The following is a 21,923-nucleotide window of genomic DNA, read 5'->3' as shown; positions in this document are numbered from 1 at the left end:
CACACTGACAGTTTTGCATGTTATTTTGGAATTAATGGGTCACGTATAAGTTTGCAAACAAAGTAAAGGCAAATGTAGTGAGTGAATAAAGTTGCATACAAACATGGTCTCTTGCTTTCTAAAGGCAGGTGTTTCAGCCGAGCTCAGTGCTTTCTGTGGGGGAGGGACAGCCAGTGGAAAAAAAAAGAGCGTAGGCATTGGTATCTAGTTGTGCCGTGATTGGCTCAGTGTTCTATCACTCATGGGGACACTAGGTCATTGCAGGGAGAGCTTGAAAATTCAAGCACCTTGGGTGCTGCCATAGATTTACATTAGAAGTGCCTGTCCAAGAAGGGTCAATGCCATTGGTACACAGATAAAATCACGTTATAGCTACCATAGGCAGACGAGCAGTCATGAATCACGTCGACAATCTACTGGCAAAGCAATCACTATTTTGCTTCCCCTGCCTGCTATTTGGTGGAGAGGATTTGTGGTCTGAAAGGGTCTCTTAAATTTAAGAATTTAAAACATCTGTCTGAAAGGGTCTCTTTTCCAAGCTTAAAATAATAAACATTCACACGCAACACCATGGGACAGAAAAGGTTGAATACATTGGCCATGCTGTCAAGACAGCTTGGAACTCTGGGGGGGGGGGGGGGGGGGGTGTTTTGAACTGTCATTCAACTCGGAATACAAGTCGGGAACTCTGGCCTTTTTCTAGAGCTGACCTGAAGATCACTGACTTCATGATTTGACCTGGTTTGTCTTGAAAGCACCATAAATTCAGAGAGTGACAGACCGATGACAAAGTTTGATGACAGTGTTTGCCCACGAAAGGACCGCCACACCACCTTCCTGTTCAAGTGAGCATAGCACAACAACGCTGAGTCCAAAAATGTATTGCATGCTGCTGCATAAATTATGTAATATGCCAGGGAGATATGTATACTGTAGCTAAGAAAGTAATACTAAGTGTATGTTGTGACGTAAGATGTTAGTAGCCCATGTGCCCCACCCTAATAATTTGGTCTATTTACCCCTCTTAATTTTGCCTACTGTTCTAACTTGGTGGTGCACATGTGGTCTATTACCCGTTTTAGAGAAATGTAATCATCAAATATTGTAAGAGCTTTCATTGTCTGCTTATATGCCCCCTTTATTTATCCTACGGTTCTGACTTGGTCTACAGGGAGAACACTGTAAGAACGGCCCATGTTCTGAATTCTGTTGCTGTACATTTCATTAGAGCTAAACAAATAGTTATATTGACTAACGTTACATCCATCCTAGCTCGCTTAATGTCTTAATCGAAATTACGGATTGCCTCTTATCCGCTTGTCGTCTCCTTACGCCATAGTTTGTACATCACAATTGTCATTAGAATCCACATTTGTTCAAGCAAGTCAGCCATATCGGCTGTTTTTTTTAAAGGCAGTAAATGAGAATGAATTAACTGTTTCGCTGCCAGACAAGGCTCCGCTGATAGCCAGTTGTAGCAGTGGTCAGATGTTAGGACAGCTTTATGAAGGCCCTAACAGTTTGTGGGCACCGTTTGTCACTGTTATAGTGCAATTAATGCATTGTTTAGTGTTGTTACATGCTAAAATGGCCACTGAATACTTCATTTTATTTACAGTTTATACACCCCACATTTATTTATATACTAAATTCTTGGCATAGCTCACTAATATATCTACTGCTGTACATAACATTGTTAGTATATCTTGTGTACATTTATCTGGTGTACATTGGGCTCCCGAGTGCCTCAGAGGCCTAAGTCACTGCATCTCAGTGCTAGAGGTGTAACTACAGACCCCGTGAGGAGCTAATAACAACCATTTCGCTGCACCGGCTATAGAGTACCATAGTATGAGTCATAATACCCATAAAACCTAGCAGTCAAATAGGGAACTGCTTCCAAGTGTTTTTCCACCATTCATTTTTTAGAAACACTTAAAATAAGGGCTGTTTTTGGCGTAGGCTTACACTGGCGTGACGTTTGTGTTAAGGGATTTTTTTAATCAATAATGACTAATTATGTATACATTCAATCAGGACTGACTAATCATAATACTATTATGTTACTGTATAGATGTATGATGAATTTTCTTTTAATCCTAGTACTGAATATAATGTGTGTAATTATAATCAATTAGTAGAACAATGACTGTCTGTTCCTTGGCATTTTCAGTTTATAACCTGTGGTAAACTGTATCATGTTCAGTACTCTCGAGAATAAACGCTGCTGATTGATTTTGAGACTGGTCTCTGTCCATTTTATGCAAATAAGAGATTTTGACATTTTACATTTACGTAAGTATACATACCCTTTACTCAGTACTTTGTTGAAGCACCTTTGGTAGCAATCACAGCATTGTGTCTTCTTGGGTATGACGCTACAAGCTTGGCACGCCTGTATTTGGGGAGTTTCTCCCATTCTTCTCTGCAAATACTCTCAAGCTCTGTCAGATTGGACATGTAGGTAGAGTTATTGAAGTGACTATGCTTGGCCCCTGTGATGCACTGGGCCATACGCACTACCCTTTAGTGCCTTGCAGTCGGAGGCCGAGCAGTTGCCATACCAGGCAGTGATGCAACCCGTCAGGATGCTCTCGATGGTGCAGCTGTAAACGTTTTGAGGATCTGAGGACCATTGCCAAATCTTTTCAGTCTCCTGAGGGGGAATAGGTTTTGTCGTGCCCTCTTCACGACTGTCTTGGTGAAGAGGGCAATGTTAGTTTGTTGGTGATGTAGACACCAAGCTCTCAACCTGCTCCACTACAGCCCCGTCGATGAGAATGGGGGCGTGCCACAACTCTGGTTAGTCTCCCAGTCCCTGCTGCTGAAAAATATCCCCACAGCATGATGCTGCCACCGCCATGCTTCACCGTAGGGATGGTGCCATGTTTCCCAGGCGCTGGTTTTTGCTCAGACATGCACTGTTAACTGTGTGACCTTATATAGACAGGTTTGTGCCTTTGCAAATCAATTGAATTTACCACAGGTGGACTCCAATCAAGTTGAAGAAACATTTCAAGGATGACCAATGGAAACAGGATGCACCAGAGCTCAATTTCGAGTCTCATAGTGTAACAGTATAACTTTAGTCCGTCCCCTCGCCCAAACCCGGGCTCGAACCAGGGACCCTCTGCACACATCAACAACAGTCACCCACGAAGCATCGTTACCCATCGCTCCACAAAAGTAGAGGGGAACCACTACTTCAAGGTCTCAGAGCAAGTGACGTCACCGATTGAAACGCTATTTAGCGTGCACCACCGCTAACTAGCTCGCTGTTTCACATCCATTACAATAGCAAAGTGTCGGAATAGTTATGTAAATAAGATATGTTTTTTATTTGTAATACATTTGCACAAATTTCTAAAATCCTGTTTTTGCTTTGCTTGTTGTAACGTAACATAAAAATACTTTCCGAAGGCACAGTAAGTATACTGAAGAAGAATATAAACGCAACATGCAACAATTTAAACGATTTTACTGAGTTACAGTTCATAGAAGGGAATCAATCAATTATTGATTCTTTAGGTCCTAATCTATAGATTTCACATAACTGGACAGGGGCCGGGAGAGCATAGGCCCACCCACTTGGGAACCAGGTCCACCCACTGGAGAGCCAGGCCCAGCCAATCAGAATGTGTTTTTCCCCACAAAAGGGCTTAATTCCAGACAGAAATGGCCTGGGATAAGCCATGATTGACAGCGACCCAGGAGCAATTAGGGTTAAGTGGGCTCCGGAGTGGCGCAACGGTCTAAGGCACTGCATCTTACATGCTGACCAGACCGAAGACGTCGCGTGCATCGCAAATTAAATTGAGAAATTCATGTTATTCAATTATTGCACCAAGGGCTAAAATAGAACTCATTCCTATTTCTGATAAATAAATGTATGCAAGATAGCGCACGATGGCGCACGCGCGCAGCCGGTTTGGGTTCCGTGTTAGTGCTAGAGGCGTCACCAGAGACCCTGGTTTGATTTCAGACTGCATCACAGCCTCTCGTGATTGGGAGTCCCATAGGGCGGCGCACAATTGTCCCAGCGTTGGTTAGGGTGTCTTTGTAAATAAGAATGTGTTCTTAACTGACTTGCCTAGTTAAATAAAATACAAATAAAAACGTGAAGAGCACATCGATACTTTTCCCCCCTAGTCAGCTCGGGGATAGAACCAGTGGCTTTTCGGTTACTTGGCCAACGCTCTTAACCGCTAGACTTAACTGCCGCACTTACGCGCAATAATTTCACTCAACTGGGGAAACCACATGTACAGTAATATAGCTGTAATCAACTGCATGTCTGGTTGTATATTTTTGCGAATTCTTCTACCACTAGGCGGTGACACCCTTTTCCCTTTGGTTTCCCACATCCGCGTGCCCTCTTATTATACTTCCGCTGAAGCGCTTGTATAGCCCTCTTCTACCAGCCCGATTCAACATGGTGGGTACTTCAACATTTACAACCCCTCTAAATCTATCGTAATCCTCAGTTTTTTAGTATCCAAAATGGTATTTATCTCTAGAATAGTGAAATGTTGTATATATTACGCAATCGCAGTGACATATTGCGTTAGGATGCCCTTCCTGGCAGATTTTTTGAACAATATGACGAGGGTTCTCCGAGATGTTAACGGAAGAAGCATTATGCTAGCATTTGGCTGCACATGAACAACCACGTTTTCCATGTCTTGATTTGATTACAATCAGTAGAGAACTGGTCATGACTTTAATATTGTACACATTTTCCGCTATGTGGTTAGTGGTTTTGCACGTTGGTTTCAACTGTTTGTAAGAAATACATTTTGTTCCGTGGTACTGATTAGCGTAGCTAACTAGCTGATTGCGGAATCATCCTACTAGCTAATTAACCATAGGTGGTCTGTTTTCCCAATGTAGGGTAGCCATTGTTTCTGACTTACTCACCTGTGTAGTAGATCCATTTACTAGCAAGTAGGTAGTTGGCTAGGTAGCCAGTCTGCGCAAAGTTGCTAGCTCGTTAGTATTAGGTACAACCTTGTATGTTAGATCCAAATGTAGCTTGCCTGGTCATGCCAGCCGTTGGCGTCCTTATACCTCCTAAAATGTCAACCGCTTTTGAAATGTAATTTACGTTGAACCCTGTATCGAAAGTGGCCATGTCATTGATAGTACAGGAAACGTGAATTGAGGGTCTTCCCCGTGTTCGATGGGTCCTAAAGTCCCTACCGAACCCTGGTTCTCTCAGATATGGTAAATTAATTAAATGTCAGCCCATTCTGAACGTTCAGGAGATCAGGATAAACTTGTCATTTGCACAACTCCTTTGTTCCACAGGGACGAGTCAGGACCAAGACGGTGAAAAAAGCCGCCCGGGTCATCATTGAGAAGTACTACACCCGGCTGGGAAATGACTTCCACACCAACAAGAGGGTGTGCGAAGAGATCGCTATCATCCCCAGCAAGAAGCTCCGCAACAAGATCGCTGGGTGTGTCTGGTTTCTTCAGCTTTGTCTCTAATAGCCAAGCTGACTCGAACCTCCGCAACATATATAAAGCTTGTCTGAGGTCAAGCAGCAGATGTTGCGTAGACAACGCTGTACAGCAATGTTCAACCAACCGTGGTGATATTTTCTTCGTTCTCAATTTGGAAGTCACCCGTGTCTTAACTCCTGGGTCTAGTTTTGGGTGTAGCCAGCAGATCCGACACCTTACACTTGCTCACAGCTGCACTACAGGGTCGGACAGGCAATATTCTTAAATGAAGTCACCACGGAGCCAGCACGAGATATGGCTCGGAAAACGTACCGCCATCATGGATGAGAAATGCGTTGTACTCTGAATTGTCCCGTTATTCCAACTGTTATACGGAGTAGATGAAATGGCTGCTCGTTTTTCTGGAAACTGCCCTTTTCATCCTCGTGGTAGTAGCAGAAACCACAGCAGCCATTTTGGGATGTCGGTGTCAGCTAATTGGCTCCTTTGCTTTTTTTTTCCAATGCTGAAGTATTTTATTAATTTCATGAATCAAATTTATTTATAAAGCCTTACATCAGCTGGTGTCACAAAATGCTGTACAGAAACTCAGCCTAAACCCCCAAACAGCAAGCAATACAGGTGTAGAAGCACGGTGGCTAGTAAAAACTCAGATCCCAGATCCTAGACGGACCAGGCCTCTCCTGGCTGTGACGGGTGTATATTATAACAAAACATGGCCAAGATGTTCAAATGTTCGTAGATGACCAGCAGGGTCAAATAATAATAATCACAGTGGTTGTAGAGGGTGCAACAGGTCAGCACCTCAGGAGTAAATGTCAGTTGGCTTTTCATAGCCGATCATTCCGAGTATCTTTACCGCTCCTGCTGTCTCTAGAGAGTTGAAAACAGCAGGTCTGGGACAGGTAGCACGTCCGGTGAACAGGTTAGGGTTCCATAGCCGCAGGCAGAACAGTTGAAACTGGAGCAGCAGCACGGCCAGGTGGGCTGGGGCCAGCAAGGAGTCATCAGGCCAGGTAGTCCTGAGGCATGGTCCTAGGGCTCAGGTCCTCCTTAGAGAAATATGTTTCATATGACATGTACTATGCTGCACTTCAATCAGGTTGGATTTCAAAACACTACTTCTAATAGCATGGCTTGGAGGGAGTTATTGATTATATCATATCCCTGACCTAGCTGATTATTGCTAGTTTGCCACATAAAACCCTGTATCGAAAGTGACTATGGCGCAACTGTTGCCATAGTCATTGATGTTACGGGAATTGTGACAGAAATATTTTACCGTGTTTGTTGGAATACCTTTTCCTGTCAAACCCTGTCTTTCAAACATCTTTCTCGTCCGCAACATCCTGAACTTGAGTGAAACCTAATTCTCATGTTAGACTAGTTTTCAGTGATCTAGCATAAATATTTTTGTTTGAACCCATGGTCTGATCTAATGCTGTTACAATTGTGATGTTGTACATGAATTAATTGAATTCTGGTTTGTGCTCTTAGGTATGTGACCCATCTGATGAAGCGCATCCAGAGGGGTCCTGTCAGAGGCATCTCCATCAAGCTGCAGGAGGAGGAGAGGGAGAGGAGGGACAACTACGTCCCAGAGGTAAGTGTCACCACTCACACTTTTGAGCATCGGAGCACGGTGCATCTATACTTGCTGGCACCGATACCGATTAATTGGCAGATTTTTATTTTATTTGTTCATTTGTAATCATGACAATTACAACAATACTGAATGAACACTTATTTTAACTTAATATAATACATAAATAAAATCAATTTAGCCTCAAATAAATAATGAAACATGTTCAATTTGGTTTAAATAATGCAAAAACTGTTGGAAGTAAAAGTGCAATATGTGCCATGTAAAAATTTTTAAAAAAGCTGAAGTTTGAGTTCCTTGCTCAGAACATATGAAAGTTGGTGGTTCCTTTTAACATGAGACTTCAATGTTCCAAGGTAAGCGGTTTTAGGTTGTGATACCTTTGACTATTGGATGTTCTTATAGGCACTTTAGTATTGCCCGTGTAACAGTATGGCTTCCGTCCCTCTCCTCGCCCCTACCTGGGCTCGAACCAGGAACACATCAACAACAGCCACACTCAAAGCAGCGTTACCCATCGCTCCACAAAAGCCGCGGCCTTTGCAGAGCAAGGGGAACACCTAGGTCTCAGAGCGAGTGACGTTTGAAACGCTATTAGCGCACACCCAGCTAACTAGCTAGCCATTTCACATCGGTTACACCAGCCATTAGGCTGATAGGCTTGAAGTCATGAACAGCGCTGTGCTTGCAAAGAGCTGCTGGCAAAACGCACGAAAGTGCTGTTTGAATTAATGCTTACAAGCCTGCTGCTGCCTATTGCTCAGTCAGACTGCTCTATCAGATCATAGACTTAATTATAACATAATAACACACAAAAATACGAGCCTTTGGTCATTAATATGGTTGAATCCGGCGACTATCATTTCGAAAACAAAGCGTTTATTTCAGTGAAATACTGAACCGTTCGGTATTTTATCTAACGGGTGGCATCCCTAAGTCTAAATATTCTTGTTACAATGCACAACCTTCAATGTTATGTCATAATTGTGTAAAATTCTGGCAATGAGCTAGGCAGCCCAAACTGTTGCATATACCCTGACTTTGCGTGCAATGAACGCAAGAGAAATGACACAATTTCACCTGGTTAACCTCTTGCTTCTACTCGGGACGCTTGCGTCCCAACTAGAGCTCTGGAAATGCAAATGCGCTACGCTAAATGCTAATAGTATTAGTTAAAACTCAAACGTTCATTAAAATACACATGCAGGGTATCGAATTAAAGCTACACTCGTTGTGAATCCAGGCAACAAGTCAGATTTTTAAAATGCTTTTCGGCGAAAGCATGAGAAGCTATTATCTGATAGCATGTAACACCCCAAAAGACCCGCAGGGGACGTAAACAAAATAATTAGCATTTTGGCGTTACACAAACCGCACAATAAAATAGAAAACATTCATTACCTTTCACCATCTTCTTTGTTGGCACTCCTAGATGTCCCATAAACACTATTGGGTCTTTATTTCGATTAAATCGGTCCATATAAAGCCTAGATATCGTTATATGTAGACTGTGTGATAAACGAAAAAAAACATTGTTTCAAAACGTAACGTCATTTTTTAAAATTCAAAAAGTCGACGATAAACTTTCACAAAACACTTCGAAATACGTTTGTAATGCAACTTTAGGTATTAGTAAACGTTAATAAGCGATAAAATTCATCAGGAGGCGATGTAAAGATCATTAGCTGTCCGTCTGGAAAAATGTCCGGCTAGAAACTCAACGAAAATATCCGGTCCTAAACCTGAGGAAATACGGTGCCCTGCATGTGTTTGACCAAGAAAAAACTCGAAGGGAAATGACAAGCCTCTAGACACCGTGTGGAAGCTGTAGGTACTGCAACCTCAGTCAATTAATTGTGGTTCACCTTTATCAATGGGTTCAAGTAGCGCATGGATATATTTTCCCATTTTCAGTGATCAGTTTTTCCTGTGCTTTTCGATGTAAATGCCGTTCTGGTAAAGCCACAACAGTGATTTAACCAGTTTTATAAACGTCTGAGTGTTTTCTATCCACACAGACTAAGCAAATGCATATACTATATTCCTGGCATGAGTAGCAGGGCGCTGAAATGTTGCGCGATTTTTAACAGAATGTTCAAAAAAGTAGAGGGTAGAAGCAACAGGTTAATATTGCCTGCTAACCTGGAGTTCTTTTAGCTAAATATGCAGGTTTAGAAATACACACTTCTGTGTAATGATTTTAAGAAAGTCATTGGTGTTTATGGTTAGGTACACATTGGAGCAACGATACGCACCGCATCGATTATATGCAACGCAGGACACGCTAGATAAACGAGTATCATCAACCATGTGTAGTTATAACTAGTGATTATGATTGATTTTTTTATGAGAAGTTTAATGCTAGCTAGCAACTTACCTTTGCTTCTACTGCATTCGCGTAACATGCAGGCTCCTCGTGGAGGGCGATGAGAGGGCAGGTGGTTAGAGCGTTGGACTAGTTAACTGTAAGGTTGCAAGGTTGGATCCCCCGAGTTGACAAGGTGAAAATCTGTCGTTCTGCCCCTGAACAAGGCAGTTAACCCACCGTTCCTAGGCCATCATTGAAATTAAGAATGTGTTCTTAACTGACTTGCCTAGGGGGAAAAAGATTCTGCAAAATCGGCGCCCAAAAATACAGATTTCTGATTGGGAAAACTTGAAATCGGCCATTCCGATTTAATCGGTCGACCTCTACTATGCATGTTTCTACTTTGCCTAGGCATGGAAAGATGCATCTATAAACTGCTTTGGGTCATCATTTATCTCCTTTATTTGCTGCCATTGGTTATCTTTAGTGTATAGTTGGGATAACTTTTGAGTCAGTCAAATTCTCATTCTTTGATTTGCCCTGTATCGAAAGTGACTATGGCATGACTGTTGCCATAGTCATTGATAGTACAGGAATAGTGATCTTGAAAGCTTTTCCCGTGTTTGTTGGAATACTGGTTCCTGTCAAACCCTGTATCTTTCAAACAATGTTGTAACATCGTAAACCCAGACCTGCCAACATGCACGCATTTTGCGTTCCAACTTTGCAATTCTCTGTCCAGGTACGAGATCAGAGTTAAAATTACGCAGAAATGAATAGGGCCTGATTTTATTTTATATTTAATAAAATATTTACTCAGTGGATTTAACATCCCGATTCTCGAGCTGCAACACACACGTACGGAGTTGGCAACAGACATGGAGATTAATACATCATTATTCAACATCACTACCCCGTGTCTGCCCCTCCTGTATGTTGTGATGCTGAGTTTGCCAACTGTCAGCTGTACGTAAAAGCATGGATAAATCCCTTTCACTATGTGTGTTGTGGAAAGGTAAACTATTGTTTCAAGCTAACGTTAGCGATGGGAAGATGGAGATTCATTGGGCTCTAAAGTGTTCACTCGCATTTCTAGTGAACGAAATTAAATGCAAATACGAAAAATAACTGGTCGCATTTGTGCGAGTGTGATATACATTTAATTCTGCGTCCCATTAGTTGTGTTTACGACGGATCACGCAACCTGAATGATTGTAACTGTAATTAGGAGCCACATCACAAAGCATTACAGAAGTATAATTTTAAAAAATCAATATAAACATCTTGGCATTAAATGGAGCCTGAGTGTAGTCTGCGAACGAATATTCCGTCTTGTTTCCAAGAACAAAACCCAGTACGGGAGCCTCCCTCAGCTACCAGGCAAATGTGCAGAGGAAATAATTTCTTGAACATTTGAAGGTCTCCCGAAGATTTGTTCTCACCCACTGTTTCCTATCATAGCTTTTTTGTTTTTTATGAATAACATGTTTATTTGATACTCATGCTCTGCTTCAAACATTTGTCATATCAGAGTAAAACATTTTTTTATTGTGGGTAAGATATTTGTACATGTTTTAATACATTTGTGCATTTTTAATTAATAAAAAAAACTCACCAGGAATAAAAGCCCTTGGTGTGTTGTTTCTAATTAGAACTTGTTCGTGACTTTTACAAATGTGTGAATGGAATGCGGTCAAGAAAGTATTCCAACCTTATATAGACTTGATTTGGTACAATTTTATAGTTTCAATCAGACTCATAAACAGCGCGCACGAGCGTGCAGGCTGAAAGAAAACCCCAAATTTCCACTCGCGTCTGGTACTCTAAAAAGGCCTGTAAACATTGCCCCAGGCAGCCAGTAACTGCTGTGCGCTCTGTTGAATTGATGTATTTAACTGTTGCCAGTTTACTATGCACACTATTACTAATGTGTTTGGACAGTGTTGACATGATGCATTACCACTAACTTTTCTGTTTCCAGGTTTCTGCTCTTGACCAGGAGATCATAGAGGTGGACCCTGACACCAAGGAGATGCTCAAACTACTGGTAAGTCCCTCGCAGGCAGTTACGTTTGGTGTCTTCATGATGAATCAACCCTAACTGAACCAAAGTATGTGGACACCTGCTTGTGTATGGAACTCGCTTTGTGCACAGTGGCATTGTCATGCTGAAACAGAAAAGGGCCTTTACCAAACGGTTGCCACAAAGTTCGAAGCACAGGATCGTCTAGGATGTCTTTGTTTGCTGTAGCGTTAAGATTTCCCTTCAGTGGAATTAAGGGGCCTAGCCCGAACCATGAAAAACAGCCCATTATTCCTCCTCCACTAAACTTTACAGTTGGCTCAATGCATTCGGACAGTTAGCCTTCTCCTGGCATCCGCCAAACACAGATTCGTCCGTCGGGCTGCCAGATGGTGAAGCATGATTCATCACTCCAGAGTATGCTTTTCCACTGCCCCAGAGTCAAATTGGCGGCGAGCTTTACTCCACTCAAGCCGATGCTTGGGATTGTGCATGGTGATTTTAGGCTTGTGTGTGGCTGCTCGGCCATGGAAACTCATTTCATGAACCTCCCGACGAACAGTTCTTGTGCTGATGTTCCTTCGAGGCAGTTTGGAACTCTGTAGTGAGTGTTGCAACCGAGGACAGGAGATTGATTTTTGTATATATATATATATATATATTTTAATAAGCTTCAGCACTCGGCAGCCCTGTTCTGTGAGCTTGTGTGGCCTACCACTTCGCAACTGAGCCGTTGTCGCTCTTAGACGTTTCCACTACACAAAAACAGCACTTAGTTTACAGGGGCAGCTCTAGTAGGGCAGAAATTTGACAAACTGACTTGTTGGAAAGTTGGCATCCAATGATGGTGCCACGTTGAAAGTCACTGAGCTCGGTTCAGTAAGGCCATTCTACTGCTAATGTTTGTCTATGGCGATTTCATGGCGGTGTACTCAATTTTATATACCAGTCAGCAAAGGTTGTGGCTGAAATGGCCAAATCAACTAATTTGAAGGGGTGTCCACACACACAAAATAATGATTAGCCTTAAGATAACACCATGGCTTAAACCCTGTATCGAAGGTGACTATGGCATGACTTGCCATAGTCATTGATAGTACAGGAACAAATCCAATTTTATTTGTCACATACACATGGTTAGCAGATGTTAATGCGAGTGTAGCAAAATGCTTGTGCTTCTAGTTCCGACTATGCGGTAATAACCAACAAGTAATCTAACAATTCCAAAACTACTGTCTTATACACAGTGTAAGGGGATAAAGAATATGTACATAAGAATATATGAATGAGTGATGGTACAGGGCAGCATAGGCAAGATACAGTAGATGGTATCGAGTACAGTATATACATATGAGATGAGTATGTAAACAAAGTGGCATAGTTAAAGTGGCTAGTGATACATGTATTACGTAAGAATGCAGTAGATTATTATAGAGTACAGTATATACGTATGCATATGAGATGAATAATGTAGGGTATGTAACATTATATTAGGTAGCATTGTTTAAAGTGGCTAGTGATATATTTTACATCATTTCCCATCCATTCCCATTATTAAAGTGGCTGGAGTTGAGTCAGTGTGTTGGCAGCAGCCACTCAATGTTAGTGGTGGCTGTTTAGCAGTCTGATGTCCTTGAGATAGCTGTTTTTCAGTCTCTCGGTCCCAGCTTTGATGCACCTGTACTGACCTCGCCTTCTGGATGATAGCGGGGTGAACAGGAAGTGGCTCGGGTGGTTGATGTCCTTGATGATCTTTATGGCCTTCCTGTAACATCGGGTGGTGTAGGTGTCCTGGAGGGCAGGTAGTTTGCCCCCGGTGATGCGTTGTGCAGACCTCACTACCCTCTGGAGAGCCTTACGGTTGTGGGCGGAGCAGTTGCCGTACCCGGCGGTGATACAGCCCGCCAGGATGCTCTCGATTGTGCAGTGACTTTGAAAAATGTTCCTGTGTTTTGTTGGCATACCGGTTCCTGTCACACCCTGTATTCAACATCCTCCACAATCTTAACTTCAGGGTGAAACTACTCACGGGGTATGAGACAAGGCTCTGTGGTTTACATCGTTAGCATGAACTTGTGGTGTATTCTGAAATTGAATTTAATCCTTCTCTTTCCTCCAGGACTTCGGCAGTCTGTCCAACCTGCAGGTCACCCAGCCAACTGTCGGAATGAACTTCAAGACACCCAGAGGAGTCTAGGCATTTGTAATATATCTCTTAATAAATACAAAATGTACAAAAAAAGCAATGAGTCTCCGAGTGGTCTTGCTGTTTAGAACAAGTAGATCCGTATGCGTGATTCTTAATTGTGTATGCTAGGTTGATGGAAATTTGAATTGGATAAGCACTTGGTCCTCATGTCCTTGACTCAATTGAACTGTAATTTAAGGCTTTGTGCAATAAAGTTTAGTTCCTATACTATAGAGCATTCGGAAAGTATTCAGACCCCACATCTTTTCCCACATTTTTGTTACATTACAGCCTTATTCTAAAGTGGATTCAATTGTCCCCCCCCCCCCCTCTTCATTCTACACGCAATAACCCCATAATGACAAAGCAAAAACAGGTTTTTAAGTGTTTGGAAATGTATTAAAATATCACATTTACACAAGTTTTAAGACCCTTTACTCAGTACTTTGTTGAAGTGCCTTTGGCAGTGATTACAGCCTCAAGCCTTTGGTATGAAGCTACAAGCTTGGCACACCTGTATTGGGAGTTTCTCCCATACATACCTCTGCAGATTCTAGCAAGCTCTGTCAGGTTGGATGGGGAGCTTCGCTGCAGAGCTATTTGCAGATCTTGAGAGTTGTTTGATCAGGTAAAGTTCGGGCTCTGGCTGGGCCACGCAAGGACATTGACACTTGTCTAGGGTTCCCACGGGTCCTTGGAAGTTTGTGAATTTGAGAGAAAATCAAGGCTTTAAGTTTTTGAAAATAGACATGGGACATTGAAAGTGCTTGAATTTATACATCTTGTGCAAGAATAGAAATAGCAGTTTAACATTTTTTTTACGTCAGTAATAGGCTACGTTCCGCTGTATGTTTGCCTTTTGTGTGTCCTTGTTTCACGGGCCACCTGCGCTGAGAAAGTGCGACGGTCACGTGCATGCGTGATTTGAAGTTGAATGACGCAGGTTAAACAGCGGCAAGTGAGAAATCTAACGTGAAGCGAACCTTAAGCTATGCCTGGAAAATGTCTTCCTGGACTCGTGGCCCTCCCAAAGACATTTACAAAGACTGTCTTGTTAAAGATCCGCGGGACATCCATATGTTCCGATGCAGAGCCTGCAGCAAATCAAAAGTTAACGCTACCCCTGGTAACATGTAGAAAGGAATACAACAACCATGCTTAGTTACTAACGTTAATTAGTTAGCTAGATTATTCTGTCTCTTCGTGGTTGGGTAAATTAACTTTTAACGTTATATAATTTTTCGGTCAAATTAACGTTTGCTATGTTTTTAGCAAACGTTATCTAAGAAGTCTAAATTCTCCCAAAATCACACCTATCGTGCTAGCTAGCTAATGTTAGCTAAGTTAACGTTACGTTAGCCAACTTGCGGCAAGCAGAGCTGGACAGTGAGCATTTGAAATAAATGACAGTTTTCTAATGTTAGCTGAAAGTTTAACTTAACGTAAAGGACGTTCACTAGAGTTGTTGGTGACAACGTTTAATGACTAATGTTAACGTTCGCCAGCTAGCTAGTCATTCATCAGACTTTGAGACTTATTTTCTTACAGCTCCCAATCAATTGAACTATGTGGAAAAGTCATCATCTACATCACCACCTAGATAATCTTCTACAACTACTACCACATTCACCACCACCTCAAGACGGACGTCTTAACTGGCCTTCCCAAAGAGAACACATTGTGGTGTCTGAATATGATCGAGTGTCTACTCTTTCCACTCTATGTGAACGCACGGGTAAGTGGCATGGTTTATAAACTGTTACCTGTAACATTACATTATTTTTAGGAACATGTTTGTTTTCATATTTCATATTCTCCCTGTAACACACATTCACACACAGGCTGGAAACAAATAAGTGTGATAAAAAATATTTTACTCCTTAGGTGTGCTGTTCTCAGAGATGTTCCCAGACAGTGCAATAGCCAAGACCTCAACGCGTGCGGCAACAAAGTCCAGCTATTTGTGCACACATGGCTTGGCTCCTCATTTCAAGCACTTGTCTAAAAAACTCTGCTGGGGAGGAGAACTATGTACTTCTCTTTGATGAGAGCCTTAACAGAAAAACACAGTCAAAACAGTGTGACTTTCATGTCCGTTTATGGGATGAGGACAAAGTTGTGATGAGATTTTATGATTCTAAATTTGTGGGACATGTGATAGCGTTGGACCTTAAAACTGTCTATGAGAAGAACACCGAAGATATACCAAAGAAAAACATGGTTCAGATATCCATGGATGGACCAAATGTAAATTGGTCATTTTACTCAAAGGTTGAGAAGTCCCTCCTAGATTTTGATGTACACCTTACAGACATTGGCAGTTGTGGTCTCCATATTGTACATGGAGCATTTCAGAAAGGAGTGGAAAGTCGACAGTGCACTGCATGCTATGTACTGCATGCTATATACCAACTTCTGAAGGATACTCCAGCCCGCAGGGAGGACTGCTTTAACATCATTGGTTCATCAGATCCCCCAATGCCACTTACGTTTTGCAAGACACGGTGGGTTGAAAATGCGTCCTTGCTTGAAAGAGCTTTAGAGTTTTTACCCCATATGGCAACATATGTGAAGGCTGTAGAGAAGAGCGGTCCAAATGCAGGCACAAAGTCCTTTGAGGTGATTCAGGAGGCCGTTAAGGAACCTCTCATGACAGCAAAACTGAATTTCATCTTGTCAGTGAGCAAAGAAGTGACACCATTCCTCACACGCTACCAGACCGATAAGCCCATGGTGCCATTTCTCTCTGCAGACTTGTTCAATGTGCTTAAGAGCTTGATGAGCAGATGAATTAAGCCAGACATGAAAGAAGCGAAGACCCCTCAAAAACGTATTGATGTCGAGGTGAGACAGTCATACAATCACATCGACTCCTCACATGTCGACTTGGGCTTTGTTACTGAAAGAATTGTGAGAGACTTGTCCGCAGGGAAATGGCAGGCACAAATGGAAAGATGCTGTGTACAGCGAAATTGAAGAAGGCCCTGACCTACCTTGTAAATAGTTATCGGGTGAAGGAAGAAGATTGTGATGACATCATTCGACAATACTCACATTTTATTGATGACGTTGTCCAGGCCCATCACTCAGAATTTGTAAACTTTGATCCTGTCCAAGACAGCTTGGACACATTTTTACATGAGTTTGTCATAGGACAAAGAGCTCAAATTTATGGAGACTTTGCCGCCAACTCCTCTTACTGTCACACAGGCAAGCCTCAGTAGAGTGCGGATTCTCCATCAATCGGCAGATTGAAGTGGAGAACTTGAAAGAAGATTAATATGTAGCACAGAGATGTTTAGTTGACCACATAAGAGCTGTGGGTGGCATACATAATGTGTGCATTGACAGACCGCCGCTTATGTCAGTGGCATCTGCAAGGCAGAGTATGTGACACATCAAGAAGAACAGAGACAGAAGAATGGATGAGCAAAAAAACAGAAAGAGAAAAGACCTTATAGATTAACTTAAAGGGAAGAAAAGAAGACTGACAGATGACATAAATGCTCTCGAGACCTCAGCAGACAAATTTGCACTCAAAAGAGGAGAGCACAGGCAACCTCACTCTTATTGCCAAGTCCAATAGCCTGAGAAAGGGTGGTAAAAGATAAAAGAGCACAAGCAGCTGAAATAGAAACACTACTCAATGAAACATTTAATGACCTGAAAAGCAAATGAAGGGGCATAGCAGCAAAAAGCAAGGGTTGGGCACTGTTTTAACAGTTTGGGAAAGGGCAAAACACTACTCAATGAGTAAGCGATAAAATAAAGAAAAGCAAATTAACCAAAAAGGCCAACAACCCCAGAACACAATGGTTGGGGAAATGTTTTATTTATTTAGATTTTCGTCTAATCTTTTGTTGCAAAACTATTTATGGCCATGTGTTTTTTATTTGCCTATTTATTTGGTCATGTTCATGGTAAAACAAGGTCATATTTTTGCTCTGCGACATGTTTTGTGTTAAGCTGGTGCTAATGAAATAAACGAGGAGTTACTTAGCTCTTCAACTTCAACTTGAAAAGTCCTTGAATTTGATGGTTAAGACGGTGTGGGAACCCTGGACTTGTCCCAAAGTCACTGCTGTGTTGTCTTGGCTGTGGGCTTAGGGTCATTGTCCTGTTGGAAGGTGAACCTTCGCCCCAATCAGGTCGTGAGCGCTCTGGAACAGTTTTTCATCAAGGATCTCTGTACTGTCCTCTGTACCTCGATCCTGACTAGTCTTCCAGTCCACAGGAACTCTGGAGCTCTGTAAATGACTATCGGGTTCTTGTTCACCTCCCTGACCAAAGCCTTTCTCCCCTGATTGCTCAGTTTGGCCAGGTGGTCAGCTCTTGGAAGGGTTGGTTATTCCAAACTTATTCCATTTAAGAACGATTGAGGCCACTGTGTTCTTGGACCTTCAATGCTGCAGAAATGTTTTGGTACACTTCACTGTGCCTTGACACAATCCTGTCTCGGAGCTCTACGGACAATTCCTTCGACCCCATGGCTTGGTTTTTGCTCTGACATGCACTGTCAACTGTGGGACCTTATATAGACATGTGTGTGCCTTTCCAAATCACTTCCAATCAATTGAATTTACCACAGTTGGACTCCAAGTTGTAGAAATATCAAGGACAATCAATGAAAACAGGATGCACCTGAGCTCAATTTTAAGTCTCATAGCAAAGGGTCTGAATACTTATGTAAATAAGGTATTTCTGTTTTTTATTTCTTATAAATTTGCCAATTTCTAAAAACCTGTTTTTGGTATTATGGGGTAGATGGATGAAACAAATTCAATATTTAATCAATTTTAGAATAAGGCTATAACGTGATGAAATGTGGAAAACAAAGGTTTTTGAAAACTTTCTGAATGCACTATACTTCTAGTATCACACACTCACGACTACAGCACCATTGTGAGTCCGGTGTGCGATTTACATGACTTAACATTTTATAGATCTTGAGTGTTGATTGAGTCTATTAGAACGAACATTCCCTTTTCAAATTTGACCAATTCAGTCAAATTTGAAACTGTCAGTTCCCTCTATCAAATGGCATCTTTATATTTTGTTTTCCTACTTATGTGAAGATGGAATGACATAAATGTTTGGAGCAAGTTACATTTGTAATATAGCTTATGGAAAAACATGACTATAATTAAAGTATGTAATTGAAGTACAGTTTTAGATCCAACCAAGTTTGTGATCCTGACAAATTTTCACTAAATTAGTTCTCCAGCTTGCACCCAGGCTGAAGACTGCTTTATTACGCCTTAATTTCCCAAATTCATCACCTCTAACATGTACGTTTTTATTATTACTGTGAATGGAAACGTGTCATGAAATTGAAGTTCGTGTGGTTTTGAGGTACAGTTGTTGAAATTCTCAATAGGATCTTTGTATCATGAGAACAGCATATTAACACATTTACTAATCCTAACTAACCTTTTAATAAGAGGCTTCATGATGCATTTATTAATACATTCTATTGCACAAATATTTAACTAGAAAAAGTGAATTCCGAGACCAAAAATAATGATTACGAAAGAAGTTGTGACACTTTATTGCACAATATAGAGAGCTCAGTAACACTTAGGTGACACAAATGTTTAATCTAACTCCAGGAAACGATAGGATGTACCATTATCTAATTGGTGGTCCCACCATAACATTGACAATTATAGTCCGCCTGTATTTGAAAAATATTCATAAAAATAATGACATATGTTACATTATTATCCCTCTTTTAAATAACACAATGATAGGGGATTGAATCAAATAAACCTCCATTCACAAGCACTTCAACAGAAAGAAGTTGCAGAAAGCTCCCCGTGGACAGTCGCACATTTTGCCGATTCGAGCACCTTTCCTCACTGCGCAATGCTCCCCCACGTCGCACTGAAAAATATTAATGTCAAATTGTTAAATGAAAACAATGAGGATACTGTAGGTTACAATATCATCCTGTAAATCGTTTCGAAACACCACGCATTTATTAAATAATCCGATTACATGTTTGAAGAACTTCCAATAGCCTAGTTAAGACAACTTACATTAAGAACACTGGACCATAATAAAATAAACTATCTTGTCATTCTGCATTTGGTAATTATTCGTCATTTAAAAATAATAAAGTAATACCTTCTCTGAACAGAGAAAGAGTGTAAAATCTTACAGTGGGAACTTGTCCAAATTTCTTTTCCCATGGATTAATTCTTTTGGTCTGCAGTTTTTTTAGAACTTCGTGTAGAGCTCCAAGCTATGGAAACAGTAGGAAATACACAATTAAAATACATAACTGTCAGAGCTTGAAGTGCTGTCTTGTCATTGTGCAGCATTACTACAATTCCTTGAGTCAATATTCACATTTTGAACAACAAACCTAAAACACCATTCACGTTCTCAAGAACAATGTGATTTTTTATTTTGTATATAGCATAATTTAGCCTACTCTATATTTTTCGAGTTAGTCGAATGTAAATTCCAAAAGCTACCCGCGGACATAAGCATTCATACATACAATATAGCTAGACTTACAAGACGTTTTTCGTTCGTTAGATTCGGATTTTGTGGATAGAAGTCGTGAATGTTTCTCGTTTCCAAATCCACTTCAATTTCTGAGTCGTTCGTTTCAGCACCACATAGGATGGACAGCAGCGCTGTACAAACTACCGCTCTCGTCCACAGTTTAGAGCTCTCCATGGTCCTGATCTGGAGAAGTGCTTTACGAGCGCGCGAAGTTGTTTCCTATTTCAACTCAATTGACCAATCCCTGCCGTTTTGCCTCCTTTTGTTTGCTCTTCAGTGTTTGTATTCCCATTGATATTGAATTGCTCCGCCTTGAGCATTGATCTCCTTATCTACGTAAGAGAATTAATAACCTACGTAAGATGCCCATTACGCTGTCCAAACTGTCTCAGCAAATGCCCTTCAGAATTATTTTTGCTCTTGTGGTCTTTGCTAGTGCACTGAGTACAGCCATGGGCAGATTCATATTTTATTATATTATCTGATTGCTAATTTTTATTAAAATTAACAAAACGTAATCTGATGGTCTAGAAAGTTAGTTATATTTTCAGAGGTTCTTCAGTAAATAGCCCACCATGGACAGTAAGTTGTGCTACATTTTGTACAGAATTTGGAATTTCAGAATTTAGGGCTGGTTTGCCGGACACAGATTAAGCCTAGTCCTAGACTATAATGCTTGTTCAATGGATAATCGCCATTAAAAGTGCTTCTTAGTCCATTACTAGGCTTAATATGTGTGTGGAGACTGCCCCTTTGAGTTTAAAACATGTTCTCACTGGCTTATTTTTGAATTAATCTCTTTGAGGCGATGGGTTCTGAATGATAAAAGGAGGATCATCCAATGATGATCCCTGAAGCTCTGAGATTAGCTTGATTGTGGATATTTGTTTGTGACGCACTTCTATACCCAGGGGAACAGTGCGCAGATAAAGTGTCACGTTTTCAGCTTAAATGAACCATATGCCAATTTCTACTAGTATAGCCTATATACAGCTATACGTTAAAGTTTCTTTAGTTTGTGACATAACTAATGTGAATAATATTTCTGACAAACACTTGCAAAAGGCATAATATATAATACACCACAGGTTAAAAAAGTCACTGCCATGTATCAAGAAATCTGAAGTTACCAAGGCCTTGTAAACAAACAGTGTTGTTTGTGTGCATCAGACGCAGCAGGCACATAATAGGAGCAAACTCCTGTTGCTATGTTAATTGTGCAGTGACACCTCTTTTGCCAAAGCCCCCAATCAATACTCTCCTTTGCATGAGCTTTTCTTCTTCTAATGTTATGTTGAACATATTATGTTGAGAAGTGAATTAGGTTTGCAACATAATGTTATTATTATGTTGTGAAATAAATTGTGCGTTGAACTTCTAAAAGTAGGACTGGATTATCATCTCATGACTTTACCATATTGAGGTCAACAGTATGTACCCTCTGGACATTTTTCAGACCCTATATGGTATCTACACTGAGTCTAATATTGAGTGGCACCCCCTATTGCCCTCAGAACAGCCTCAATTCATTGGGGCATGGACTCTACAAGGTGTCAAAAGTGTTCCACAGGGATGCTGGCCCATGTTCACTCCAATGCTTCCCACAGTTGTGTAAAGTTGACTGGATGTCCTTCGGTGGTGGACCATTCTTGATACACACGGGAAACTGTTGAGCGTGGAAAAACCCAGCAGCGTTGCAGTTCTTGAAACACACAAACCGGTGTGCCTTGCACCTACTACCTTACCCTGTTCAAAGGCACTTAAATCTTTTGTCTTGTCCATTTACGTTCTGAATGGCACATATACAATCCATGTCTCAAGG

At 41.2% G+C, this 21,923-nt stretch overlaps 2 protein-coding genes and 3 non-coding genes across 5 annotated transcripts; 4 read left to right on the top strand and 1 right to left on the bottom strand.

The window, feature by feature from the left end:
- Window positions 1-4,332: 4,332 nt before the first annotated feature.
- Window positions 4,333-13,646, top strand: LOC115134140 (small ribosomal subunit protein eS17). Its single transcript, XM_029667819.2, has 5 exons — window positions 4,333-4,435; window positions 5,308-5,459; window positions 6,964-7,069; window positions 11,359-11,424; window positions 13,520-13,646. Exons 1-5 carry the CDS (start codon window positions 4,433-4,435, stop codon window positions 13,595-13,597), a joined length of 405 nt encoding a protein of 134 aa, XP_029523679.1. The 5' UTR covers window positions 4,333-4,432; the 3' UTR covers window positions 13,598-13,646.
- Window positions 5,111-5,221, top strand: LOC115134890 (small nucleolar RNA SNORA71). Its single transcript, XR_003864397.1, has one exon. It is a non-coding gene; the product is annotated as a small nucleolar RNA SNORA71 (small nucleolar RNA).
- LOC115134889 (small nucleolar RNA SNORA71) lies at window positions 6,671-6,795 on the top strand. The gene has a single exon (XR_003864396.1). It is a non-coding gene; the product is annotated as a small nucleolar RNA SNORA71 (small nucleolar RNA).
- Window positions 9,916-10,044, top strand: LOC115134888 (small nucleolar RNA SNORA71). Its single transcript, XR_003864395.1, has one exon. It is a non-coding gene; the product is annotated as a small nucleolar RNA SNORA71 (small nucleolar RNA).
- Window positions 13,647-19,112: 5,466 nt separating the features above from the next.
- cart2 (cocaine- and amphetamine-regulated transcript 2) lies at window positions 19,113-20,509 on the bottom strand. The gene is made up of 3 exons (XM_029668913.2): window positions 20,111-20,509; window positions 19,749-19,832; window positions 19,113-19,471 (listed from the first exon to the last, which is right to left on the bottom strand). Exons 1-3 carry the CDS (start codon window positions 20,273-20,275, stop codon window positions 19,364-19,366), a joined length of 357 nt encoding a protein of 118 aa, XP_029524773.2. The 5' UTR covers window positions 20,276-20,509; the 3' UTR covers window positions 19,113-19,363.
- Window positions 20,510-21,923: the final 1,414 nt, after the last annotated feature.

Source organism: Oncorhynchus nerka, linkage group LG9a (assembly GCF_034236695.1).
Source record: "Oncorhynchus nerka isolate Pitt River linkage group LG9a, Oner_Uvic_2.0, whole genome shotgun sequence".
NCBI classification, from domain to species: domain Eukaryota; kingdom Metazoa; phylum Chordata; class Actinopteri; order Salmoniformes; family Salmonidae; genus Oncorhynchus; species Oncorhynchus nerka.
This window is presented reverse-complemented; position numbering and strand designations above follow the sequence as displayed.